Source organism: Electrophorus electricus, chromosome 16 (genome assembly GCF_013358815.1).
Source record: "Electrophorus electricus isolate fEleEle1 chromosome 16, fEleEle1.pri, whole genome shotgun sequence".
In the NCBI taxonomy this organism is placed as follows: Eukaryota; Metazoa; Chordata; class Actinopteri; order Gymnotiformes; family Gymnotidae; genus Electrophorus; species Electrophorus electricus.
In genome coordinates, this window is record NC_049550.1 from 4,747,663 (window position 1) to 4,761,175 (window position 13,513).

Consider the following 13,513-nt stretch of genomic DNA (forward strand, 5'->3'; position numbering starts at 1 on the left):
CTTACACACACACACACACACACACACACACACACACACACACACACACACACACACACACACAAAAACAGACCCCATACTTGAACAAATAAAAACCATCTTAGGAAGTTAGCTTACCGCTCCAAATGAATCAGTCACTGCGTTTGTTTGCTTATGCAATATTTACGTTGCGCAAATAAACACAAAAAGCCAAGGAACGGAAATGTTTAGGGACTCGACACAGTCCTCAAAAAGCTTCTTTCGGCGTTTTTTTAAGACGGTCCAGACCTCTCTCGGCCTTCTCTCGAACAGTGTCCTCCACTACCAGAGAAGGAGGCCGGCTGGACGGAGGGTGGGGGAGATGGGAGAGTCAGAGAGAGCGAGTCAAGCGGGCGGTCTGCCAGGCAGAAGGACCCTTTGTGTAAGCCCACTGTGGTGGGTAAGCCCTGAAGGAGGTAGCGGACAGAGACGGAGGTGACCTGGAGAGAGGGAGACGTGCAGCCTGAAAGCTTTGTCTTCTAAGAGTAGACCTACACAGTGCCACCTGATCCAGAGACGCGCACATGCATGTGCCGTCTCCTGTGATGCAACCCGAAGGGGCTTCCACCCAACCAGGGATGCCCTCCTGCCCCTTACAAAGGCTAGCTACGAAATTCAAAAATGGCATTGCAGATCAACTCCTGATGAATTATATTCTTATCCAAACCCACTTTAACTAAACATAGACTTCAGAACTTTTTTTCAAGCCATGTAATCTCCCAATTCAGTCATAGTTCATTTCTGTATGCATTAAGTCTTGTCTATATCTCACATCAGCACCTCCCAGCAAGGCTGCCCATATTTTCTATAACGTGTATAAAGCTGCCTATTAACCTTTATCTTTATGAGCCACCATTGTGCCGAATACATTCTCGGGGCCCCTCTGGCCATTAAACACCACATGACACAGTTGATAGTCAAACCTGTATCCTTGTTAAACAGCTGTAAAGTTTTACCATGTGCGCCGCACGTCGACCGATACCACAGGTCCGCAGACTCTTAGCCTTAGTTATGCTGCATTGAGGCTAAAGTGATGTGGAAGCAAATATTTCTGTTTCATATTTCCAAGGTTATATGTAACGAGCAACGACATAACTTGCTGAGAAGAGCACCTTTCAAGCTACTGCGCGCCACGCTCGCCCCATGTCACTGAAAGCGTCCCAGTGGTGGCGTGTGTCACTGTGATGAAGAGCAGGACAGGAGTGTCAGAAGGCTGGGATGGGACCAGAATCCCAGCCTGTAGGATTCGCATCTAGCACTGCGGCGGAGGATTATCCGATCCTGCTGCATTCACGCCAGACTTCCAAATATAACATGGACCCGGAATCGACAGGCAGCGACCGCCTGCATCACACTTCCGTGGATGATTCTTGTGTATGTTAATAGTTGGCCTATAGCTCTACGCTTCAATTACAACGCTATAAGGCGTGCTGCGTGCTGTCTGTGCACACGTGTGCAGGCATTGTGTTGTTGCCAAAGAATAATAAAATACAAATTAAAATGATCTTGTTTTGACTCAGCGATGACGAACAGGAAGAAAATGTAACGACAACTGTGGTGATGACGTGTGATGACGGTTTGAGCTGCAAATTTGTAATAAAAATAAACTGCAAAAAACAAAAGACACCACAAAAACATATAAACTGAAATCAGGCCAGCGAGGATCTGCATTATTAGCAGTGTCTTATTAAGCTGTTATTCAAGATTGTGTACACTGCTGCAGTGCATTTAAAGACCCTTGCTTCTTATAAATGGTGTTTCCTATCATTTATAATTATTCATAGCACAATCGCTCCCATGGTTCTAGTATTGGAAAAACTGCTGCTCCTCTGCACTTTCTCCGAAGGTTTAAATACGCTCCAATGGGGCAATTGTTGAAGCCTTCAAAAACCTGGATAAATCTCTTTTGAAAACATAATAGTATAGTCCAGAGTGTCTTTAGATGTCCTACCCGAAAGAAAAAAAAAAACAAGCTTTACCAACCACACTTTCTAGCAGGTGTAATGGCCTTTATTTGCGCAGGATGTTTTGTGGCAATTGAAAGCAGTTCCAAACATGCTGTTGCCAACCGTCATTCTGAATACGCAGGAAGACGCATGTGTGTCAGTGCTGTGAGTTTGCCTTTTTTTAAAATGGGGCTCTACCGGGCTTTTTGAAGGCTTAAATGGTCATTCTGCTGGAATGTACAAGGCAAGGGTTGAAAAATACTAAACTTATTCTTTAAAACAGAGGATGAAAAGTGATGTTTTCTAACTTTACAGGAAGAGTTTTGACACAAAAATCTGAAATTGGAAATGTGCATGGACCAGTGACGAAATAAAGAAAGAATAAAGTGTGTGCACAGTGCAAATGTATAATGGTGTTAAATATTTAATTCTTGTCAGTGCTTCCATTTTGCTTTGTTCTCCCATAATACACCTCTCTAACACTGATGGCCTAAAAGCAGATTCAACAGGGCAGAAAACAGCTTTATTACTGTTTAACTCCACATTTCACTCTCCCTCCTTCTCTTTCATGATCTCTTTCTTCTGCCCTCTCACCTTCTCTCTCTCGTCTCTCTCTCTCTCTCTCTCTCTCTCTCTCTCTCTCTCTCTCTCTCTCTCTCTCTCTCTCTCTCTCTCTCTCTCTCTCTCTCTCTCTCACACACACCTCAAACCCAAACAACTCCAGAAGCAGACCTTATATATCACCCAGCTCCATATAATATAATATTTAATCCTGTGTGTATGTATGTGCGCTCTCTGACTTCTGCTCCAATATGATGGTGGGAGCGGGTCTCGGCTGCTTCGTTTTTCATAACATGGGAAGGGTGTTCGGAGTTTACTGTGGAACTGAGCATCCTCTAGGATGCTAGTGTGCTCACACTGCCAAAGCACAGAGCAAAGGCACTTGGGTCAAAAAAAGGACAGGGCAAATAGTCAGGGGGCACACGAGCAAGGGGGAAGAAAAAAAAACAAAAACGCAGCACCAGCGAGAGGCGGGGAGGCCATTTTCAAATGGTTAAACTGAGTTCTCCAAGGCTGGTCATCAAAATTTCACAACATGGCTTATAAAATGTGAACAACTGGCTTTGTTCCATTGTGTGGGCTGGGCAAACGGAACGGAATAGGTGTTTGGAATGTACATCATTGCATGACCATGTTAACTGAAGCCACCAGTATTAACCACAGCCAGCGGGACATCCATCATTTCATTTTTAACATCCTGAATGGTCTGCCAAATTAAAGACATATAAGCTGGTACAAAATTGCTATATTAAGTTAAAGGAACACTCAGCATTAAGATATCCATAAAGAACACTAAGGCTTCTAACACTAAGGCTCTTCACATATGTGAAGAGTGGACTTATTTATGTTCTAATACTAGAATGACCCTTTAAAAAGACACCACATTCATACTTGCCGCAATTAAAACACATGCATAAGACATGGAAGGCATTCATAAATAATTATGATAATTACCAGCTCTCCATCGGCGGCCTGCGCCGTGAAATTCATGCTACCTTTTGCGTCTCCAGTGCATCAACACACATTCCCAGGTACCAGTGTGTTATTGCTTCTAATGCCATTGTATTATCGCTACTGATACCATTAGATTGTCCCAGCTGATGACCATGTTGGGGTCCGTGGCAGTTATTTGGTTGTGGTCACAGCTGGATGTATTTTAAAGCTAGTTCATTGTTATTTAATTGAATTATTATTTCATGTGTATGCCTATTTCGAATTAATGTGGAAGAAGCAAAATGTTCACTAGATATGGACAGAGAGGGTGTTGCATTTGTCAGTGCAAAACGAGAGTGTGTGTGTTTGTGCTCGCTGGCCTGTACGTGCTGTAGCAGACGGGCACGCTACCCAGTGCTAATTACAATTTATCAGCTACCATTTGTTACAATCACTGCACCGCTACTATCAGTGGTAGAGATTTTGGTATTTTAAAAAAGAAGCTCTGGTTTGTGAGACAAGATTTTATTAATGAAATCAGGCAATGGGAAATTCAACGGAAAATGCATTTTAGACAGCGTATCTGGTATTTAACGGAGAAAAGACTAGATGACTACTGACCTTTCAAAAAAAAAAGTGAACAACAAACCACATCTTCAACATTCTAGATCGGTTTGGCTTGTATAGGAACTTCACAGAGAGAAAAAAAAAAAAAACTACATGCATGCTAAGTATGGATTCGTAAGAGCTAAATGTAATGTGGATTTAAGACTTAAGGTCTTAAAGATATCATTTTGGGAGCACTCAATGAGAGAGACTAATACTGACGGCTACTTAATCACTGACAAACAAAATGGCTAAAACGAAGCTTTGCATGCACAGATGTCGCTTTCGTGCCTAAAGTGTCTTGGCTTCAAAATGAGAAGAGGGGAAGTCCGATCACATGGGAAGGCATGGATCGGGGGCGAGGGGTGGGGGCAGAGATTGTGCTTCGCCCGCCTTGCTGAACTCCAGTGCAGAAGTGGCTCGGGGCATCGCTTTTTCTGATTATTACGCTCGCATCTCTTCTGAACTGACTGAGAGCCAGATGGGCCTCCACCAAGATGGAGGGCGTAGTTTTGCGACAGGGGGAGGCGGGGGGTGGGGGGATCTCATAAATTAGACAATTCTCTCCCGAATTTTCGGCATCACCAAGCATCCCTTCCGAAATTGTAGTCACACCCAGCATCCATTAAAAGGGGGGCCGATTAATGATCTCAAAGGCGAGTGCACAAAGCATGAGAACGATTTTGTGGCCAGCACACTCAGTGGTATGAAGCGAACTCGCTGAAGCTTGTGCCAGTGTGAGAGTGCTTAAAAGGCACGGTGCAAAGTCTTCAAGAGTTCGATTCGCTTTGAGGTTATTTCATCAGTGTTTAGGAGAATAAAATAAACTAAAATGATCAGATCAGTGCACGGGTGAGTCGTTTGAAGTTAGCTGAAACAGATGATGCAACGAGCTGACATGGAAGCTGGAAAGGGACATGCACTATATAATGCTGTTACAATGACAGTGAAATTAAGGTTACTGTATGATGTGTAACGTATAATGACAAGATAAGAACATTCCTTTACCAACAGGCTGGTCATATTCTTGGGTTTACCATTCAACTTTTACAGACATGTCTGCAGCTAAAACGATCAGTTTCTTTATAAAGGGACTCTGCCATATCCACACAGAACAACTGAATTTACTCGGAAAACTTGTTGCCAACCTAGCTGGAAACAAATCGACTAAGAAACAGACGGAGGGCCAGTGATGGGCAGGAGGACTGGCCAACTGACAGTCTGTATTTGGTGCAGATGGCATAACTGATACAGGCTATCTGTCAGGCATCTAAACGAACATGGCTGAAAAATATCCGGTGAAATCTTCTTCTTTTTTCTGCTTACGCAGTGTTGAGAATATCTGAATTGTATCACATATGAGGAAATATCTGAATCTGGGCACCTAAAAACTTGTAGAACTAGGCCAGACAGACGCTGGTATGGCACGTACCCCCAGCCCCAGAAAAAGCACCACACCCAATCCTCAGCTTTCTGGGTCAGTTTTCCAGACACTTGCCTCGATTACCAGGGGACACAAAATTGCCTGGATTAATAGAACCATGACTAGGGAATGAGCCTTTCCTCGTGAGGGTCGTTGGCCATTTTTCCTCAGTGACCTCACGTAAGGCATGATCAGAACGCAGAGCAGGGATGTAAACAGGGATTCATGTATGCTTGGAAAACAGTTACAAAGGTTAAGCCAGACCTTCTGTTAATAGATAAGCTAGGGGAGCCATTCCAAGCGCTCAGCTCCTGCTATGCACAATTGCGCAGCAAAAGTTTCTGATGACCTGAGATCCTTACAGAATTCGAGCCATCTGGTACACAGAAATCCAGACACTAATCCAGTCTAGAACTAAACTGAGCAGACAGTGGAAGTTCCTCTTCTACCTTTTCAGCCATGGATTAGGGTTAAGCCATTAAGCAAGCTATTTTTCAGTTTGAGGAATGAATCAAACATTTTATTCTTCATAATGCCAAAAGGTGTCATTGGCTTTTTATTTATTGAAATTAACATAGTTACTGCTGCTATGTGCTCCTATTATTAACTGTTGTTGATCTTGTTGTGTTAGTATATAATAATGCATCATGTTTTGCAGCCTGCAAGCAGAGGTGTATGGAGTAAGCCTCCCCTGTCCTGCTTATAAATGTTTATCAGGACCTTTGTGCCTTTAACAATTTTCCCATCATGGTCGACGCACCGAGTTTAGCAGACAGACAGACAGAGACAAGGTCAGACGGCCCAAGGGACTCAAACGTCTTACCTTCTCAGCCATTGTCATGGCAGAGCCACCATGAATTCCCAGGATGGGCATGGAGGTCTGAGATGAGACGAAGTCCAGCATCTGTGCAATGGCCTCCTGGTCTGTGCCGTCGCCGTATGCCAGCCCGTGCAGTCTCTGCCGAGACATGAGCTCACACAGGTGCGTGAGCATGCTGCCTGGGTCCGTCTGGTTCACCTGCACGCTGAGTACGCTCATGTCCAGGGGTGCGGCGACACCCCGGGACGGGCGCAGGGCAGAATCGGGTACGCCGCGCGTCTGGCCCAGGATCACCGCTACACTCAGGGTGGGGGGTTTCTCTGCTGCCTTAGACCAACCAATCAAAGCCCAGAGGATCACCACCGAATGGACCACAGCTGCCATGTTTCTCGGCTTCAGCCCCTGCAAAGACAGACAGACAGCAGGCACGCTTTATAATGAATGAATGCTTTATATTAGGTTAAAATCAACTGTTGCTTTTTGACATCTTAAAGAGTGCTGGCAAATCACAGTGGTCTAGACCACTCACACTCAGTAGAACTGACACATATTATGTATGTCCAATTACTCTGCTCAGCTGTGGAAGGTTTGTACATGGAACAAGAGCTTCTTTAGATGCATAACAGTATTTTACTCTTTCCATCAATTAAAAAAGCCTGTATTTTATTTTAATTACCTTAAACGATTCAATGGGACAATGGTTCATTTACTGTTAATTACTGAGTTATTTCTGGAGAGTGTGAGTGCATTTAAACGGCTTGCTAATAAGTGTATTAAAATGGTTAATTTGGTATATGGGGGAATCTGATGGCTTGCTGATTCCAGATGTCCAGTGTGGCTGTGTCTAAAAGCGCAGTTATTATTAATGGCACAAAGCAATAACTGGAACATTACAACATGATGAGTAGAGAACAGCTTACGCAGGGCTCGGAGCAGAAGTGCTGCTGTTAGCAGAATCAGCTGACTGATGGACAGCTCAGCAGAGATTGACACCCTTGTTGAAGATAAAGCGAAAAACAGCCGAGAAAATTTCCTTCAAGAAGTAAATGTGCTTCACATTTGCTGGCACTCCTAGAAAGTGTGAATGAACAAAATCTGCCTGGTTCTGATTAGCCTATATTCCGCATTTTAATATTTTACTTTTGGTTCATATTTTACTTTTTAGCATACATTTAAGTATTTATAAACTCTCAGGAAATCAATAATTGCTTCCTATTTTATAGGAAGTGTAGAGAAAGTTTATAAATTGTAGTAGAACTTTAGAGGCGACACAGATGCCAAACTCCCTCTACTTCTCCATCAGTATTCTAAGATACATCAATGAGATTAGATAAAAGGTGACTACATTTTATGAATCCAGGCAATCACTATAAAAATGACAACACACTTGAAGTACCATTATTGCCTCTCTGAGTAATAATGAACAACTGGAACAGTGGTGAAACTGCCTAGGAAAGATATTTTGTCCACACACACAGAGAAGGGTGACTAAAAATGTTCAAACCCCCCCCAAAAAAAACAGCACAAGTTTGATTGGAAGACAGCAGGTGTTGACTGCATCTTGGGATGTACAAGTCTAAAACACTATGGCAAGACACCCCTGCGTGAACAGCTGTTGGCAGGCGGAGGCTTCAAGCCTCATCTGTAAATTTAAGGAGGTGGAGCTTACTATATAGCACTAAAACCCCACCCACTGAACTTGGCTTGTTGACAACATATGTGGTCAGTGGCCTTGGCCATAAGAAAACCTTACAAAGTCTCACTGATGGAGTCAAGCTTTTCCCACCATGGCTTCAGCACCTAAACCCCACTGATAGCCGGAGAAGGCGAATTGCAAGCAGGGGCCAAAGGTGGAGACGTGGATGAGATTTGGAGACATTCTGTATGGAGTAATGGGCTCCTTCACTTCCACCACCTCACTAAACAATCTAGAGAAGGACCTCCACAGTTGCCTGTGGAAAAGGCGTAATTCACAAAGTACTTTTAGTTTTTTTTGGTCTGATTAAGATTGTGATTTTCTCATAATGCTGAGCACAGAAACATTTGTCAATAAAAAGCTTTAAACTTTAGACTGTATTTTTCAAATACACTTTTTGTACTGGGAGAAAAGTCTTTTGTCCTTAAAGAAACCTAAGCTTGGTTACTAAAATTTGACATATTATTGACCTGAATAACTATAGTCTGGGCCAGGGAGTGATGTTTTAAATAGTACAATACTTGAAATGGACCTGATATCTGAACCACTGGATAACTGAACCATTTCTGTTAGGTAACAAGAACATGCGAATACGTCACAGTTCATGTTATGGAACCTCAACATGCTCAGTCAGAAAGTTTTTGGAAGTTTTCAATCATGGCCACTATGAATAGAGCAACCGCTGTGTGTGAAATGTGTAACTGCTCAGTAGATGGAGTTACTATACTGGGTCACAGGGTGATGTATTCTCATACCTTTTACAAAACAGTTCCCCATTTAGATATCAGGTCTGGGCTATTTTTAACTTTATGCTGCTTGAATGTGCCCTGCTTTTTTTCCAGTGCATTCTTGTCACTTCATATAACCTAATAATAATGGCAACAAACCAGAGTTTAGTAACTACAATGTCATCATGAAGCGTATCCTAACTTCATTCATTTTTTTCCCCCTCACAGGATAAATTCTAAATGATTATGTACTTGTCAAGCCATTAGCCATTCATTTATTTATACTCACTGGTATACAGTACCTTCAAAGAAACAAAAATCAGGCCTAATCCAAAGTAGGCTCATTAACGTCAAACTAATTGCTTAATTATTTTCATTTAATGGTGCAGTGTTTGTTTATGGGGTTTAAAACCCTGCACGCCTCAATGCCCACAGCAGGAACTCACAGAGAGGCACTGTGCTCCATTGCCCCTGTAACTTTCTCATTTCCTATACTCACTAACATCTGTAATTAGCAAAGTCAGAGAGTGATCAAGTAAAACACCCTTCACTTTGCATGGAGAAACCCAACATGGAGCTCTCCAACTCTATTTCTACGTTGGGGTGGAGGTGGTGCTGGTAGTGTGTAGCTAAGGTGATTTTAAGGTAACTTCACAGCTACTTCAAATGCATTAGTGAGGGGGATTGCCTAAACCTTAATTTGCCTTAAGTCTCACTGTGATTAGACCTAGCTTTGAATTGTCTGATTGGAGACATGTCTGCCCTTGAAAAATCAAGCATGATTGTCAAGCCTGCTTCTCTCTCTCTCTCTCTCTCACACACACACACACACACACACACACACACACACACACACACACACACACACACACACACACACACACATACATACACAACTTCATCACTTTTTCTACCTCAAAATTTCAGCAATGCGCAGTAAAGTTCCTTTTTTTGCCAACATGAGTAAATGTTTGCGTGAGTGCTTGTGTGGGAGAGATTTAGACCTTCTCTCTTAACATATGCCTAGAAGTATCCAGAACAGTTCTGATGACCTTTCAAACTCTACATTTCATAATTCAGAATCATGGCTTAAAGATACTGTGTTCTGTTTGGCGAGCATCACCACTGAGCTTGACTGTCTCACAGCAAATGAGGAGTTTGTGGGCGGACTATTGAATTTAACTGTGTAGAAGGCCGAGGGGTCACCTATCCAAAACCTTCCTCTCACTACAAAAATGTGTGTGCGCACGTACACACACACACACAGAGAGAGAGAGAGAGAGAGAGAGAGAGAGAGAGTGAGTGAGAGAGAGAGAGAGAGAGAGAGTGAGTGAGTGAGAGTGAATGAGACTGAGTGAGAGTGAGAGAGCGAGCGCAAAAGAAAGATTTAGCTATTACTTGCTGCCTAAAATATACTCTCGGTAATTCGAGCCTGAAAATAATTACTTTACCAAACTGTCTGTGTGTGTGTGTGTGTGTGTGTGTGTGTGTGTGTGTGTGTGTGTGTGTGTGTGTGTGTGTGTGTGTGTGTGTATGTCTGTATGCCTCCATATTCCAATACAGGAAAGACTTCGTTCATACTTAGCCTTATACGGTAGAGGAAAATATCAGAAAATGTGTTTGGCCAACGTGACTGCATCCAAAAACTGTATGTCCCCTATTACGATCATGGTGGGAGCTGCGAAACAACGGCTCCCCCTGTCGGATCGTGTCACCACCAGCCTCACTGAACACCCTACTTGAAATATTTAATGCGGAGCCTACCTTGAGTGTCACGAGGTGTCAGGGAAGAAAACTCTCCGTCCTTTAAATGTGCCATTTTGAAAAATCGGTAATAGTTTCTTAATTTCATCCACAAATATCTCCGGACAAAAAAGACGCTTTCCTCGGCGCATTTTCGGATCTTCTCAAAGCACCTTGCCAAGAGTGTAACTGTTTGAAGTTGGTCTGAAAAGAAGCAAACACAATCCTTATACTGTGTTATATGTTATTTGCAAAACACAGTCGACGCTTCTCGTATTCTGGCGTTTCCGATAACACCCCTGTCAGCAAATATAGAGGTCTGGAAGGCTCACAGATCGCTATGCCCCTCTCACACAACAAAATACCTCACCGGTGTTGTCTTGTATCAACTAAAAAACAACAACAACAACAACAACAACAACAACTCGTGTGCCTACTGATCAACAGAGTCTGAATAACGGCAACATACAACCGAAAGACTTTAAACAAGAATAAAAAAGATCAAGGTTGAATAGGTGAGCTGCAAGCCTTGGTGGTTTAAAATGACCGCCGGTATGCGTGGTATTCCCCTCACGCGCGGGTTTCTGTCCGTATGTAGGGCGCTCGCGCAGCAGGTGTTGCGCATCAAGGCTTAAGAAATATCAGTTGTTTTTTCTCTTTCTTTCAAAATAAGGCCAACAGTTTCATTTACAAGAAGTTGTGAGTCTCCTTCCGTCATGTAGTATTAAATGCTAAGTGACAGCGAGCAAGGGCAAACATATATTCTGTGAGAAATATTATTCACTGTAGAATAGCAGAACTTACCCCGTGTGTTCTTTCAATATTTCCCACATTCTAGTCTGAAATTACACCGTTTCCTGTGTCTTCTGGATTAAATCCGTCAAGTTGAACGTCTACAGCGGCGTAAATCCACCAGTGTCCTTGTGTTTACCGCGATCATTTCTACTCGGATTTCAAGGGGGAAAGGGGTTTAAAAAACCAAACACGTCTGGTGATTTTGGCTCAGAGAAACTATAACGAGTCAAGGCAGAATTTTATTATTTTTTTAAAATGGTTTTTAAGTGCGATCCGCAGTGGAGCAGGTCCGCGCGCCCCTTCTGGGGGGGATTCCGTCAGTATCACATCCTTTCGAGGGAAAAACGCACGCACGGCGAATGTGCACCCTCTGCGCCTTTCAGGAGACGACGCGGGGAAGTTGCGCGTCGGTACGGATGATGAGACCCGTCTGGGTCCAGGTCCTCTGCGACGGCGTCGACTGAACTCGAGACAACCGGTGCGGGCAAAAACTGTCTCGAGCGCGTTCCCTCCTGAACGTGCCAGTGCACCCGCCGGTGCCTCCCACGCGCTGCGCGCCAGATAGCGACTTTGATTCTCTCAAACGAACTCCCTTTTCATTCAAAATATAAAACACGAGATCTAGAAGGCGGATGAACGTTTGTATTTGTCTATGTAAGGAGGGTCAGATTCATTAAATTAGGGAGGGGATATTCAAATCCCTCCATTATACATCGCGTTAGGAATCGTAACCGCCTCAACTTTCTAGCCCATTAAGGTCTCGGATGCACATCGTCGCTCTGATTCAAGTAAAGGTTAGATTATAGTCAGTCAGTCAGTCTCTCTCTCTCTCTCTCTCTCTCTCTCTCTCTCTCTCTCTCTCTCTCTCTCTCTCTCTCTCACCCCCGCACAGTTCTGCATTACAGCCTGAAATAATGACGAAAACCATAAACATCCCGCTCACTCGATAAGCGCGTCAAAACTGTGGAAAGTATGGCAACGTATAAGCCAAGAGCGTCAGAGCCATAGTAAATCATAATTTAGACGCTTCTGTAAATAAATAATTTTTCCCGCTCGATGTTTCAAGCCATGACCCTCGCAAGACAGCAACATGAGGAGCAACATGAAAAGCAATAACCCTTGCCAGGAAGCTAAATAGTTCAATCCACAATATTCCACAATATTCAACCGTATCGCGTCTGTCTCACTGATCAAAGTGAATTTTGCCAACTCAGTTTGCGTTGATAATTGGTGGTTTACTGACATGAGTCAGACGGTGCCAGCTGTGTAATGCAAGTCTCAAGATCTGCTTGAGAGTGATCCCCCAAATAATACAATTAGGCCAGTTTTGATTTGTAATGGCTTAATCAGATGTCATGAGATCAATCAGCACTTCCGGGGCAAAAATAACTTTATGCGGACACACCTGTATTTATATTTACAGCGCTACTGGAGGCATCAGAAATGTAACCTACCTGAATGATTTATCAAGGTCAAATTACAGATGCATATAATAGACCTGCAACTGGGAATATACAACAAAGCAAACGTGTATAAATCCCGTGTCTCCATTGGATGAACACAGTAGAGTGATTGTGTGGTATTCAGTGTATTCAGTTTAGTCCTTAACAACTAACATGGAAATACATACAGTATATATGCCATAGGATATACGTATATACAATACGTATATTGTGTTATTGACACAATAAACAAAAACAAAAAGCACAACAAGGCGAGGCAGAACAACAGGAACATGATGCAATGGCTTCTCAAATTAGAATCAAACTGAGTGCTAGATTATTCTAACCAAAGAATGGAAGTCCCTAGCAGGAGAGCACCACAGGAAACACAACTTCATTTAATGATGACATAGCAAGCACCTGATTGCCCCTGATTAATGCCCAGTGTGACCTGCAGTATACAGAACAAATGTGAACATTTGGATTGTTAGCCTTACTGCTGCTTGTGAATGGTACTGAATGGCCCACACTGGGAAAACCACCACCAGACACAAAGTAGGTCTACCTGTTTGAAGACCTGCACCTCAGAAATGATCAGAGAACAGGAGTCAGGACTACAACTGTAAAATGCATTGTAGGAACCGCACCTTGACCCCAATTCATGGCCATGCCAATGATGCTAGAGGTCCGCTGAGGGTCAACTCAATTGATCCAGCCACAGTCACATCTGGACCCACTGAAACCCACCCATCACCTCTTCATGACTCCGTGATTGCTTGATTCAGTAGCTGAACTGAAAAAT

At 43.2% G+C, this 13,513-nt stretch overlaps 1 protein-coding gene across 2 annotated transcripts in view; it reads right to left on the reverse strand.

Annotated features, from left to right (window-relative positions):
* The window catches only part of grin2ab (glutamate receptor, ionotropic, N-methyl D-aspartate 2A, b), a 57,827-nt gene extending 46,068 nt beyond the window's left edge, over positions 1-11,759 (reverse strand). Inside the window, exons 1-3 of one of the 2 annotated variants that reach the window (XM_027015765.2) lie at positions 11,279-11,759; positions 10,496-10,678; positions 6,311-6,709 (exon numbers count right to left, since the gene is read on the reverse strand). In XM_027015765.2, coding sequence (XP_026871566.2) covers positions 6,311-6,691 — 381 coding nt within the window. In that variant the 5' untranslated portion in view covers positions 6,692-6,709; positions 10,496-10,678; positions 11,279-11,759. Of the gene's footprint in view, positions 1-6,310; positions 6,710-10,495; positions 10,679-11,278 lie in introns of those variants that run through there. The other variant, XM_027015766.2, reaches the window with a different exon arrangement.
* Positions 11,760-13,513: the final 1,754 nt, after the last annotated feature.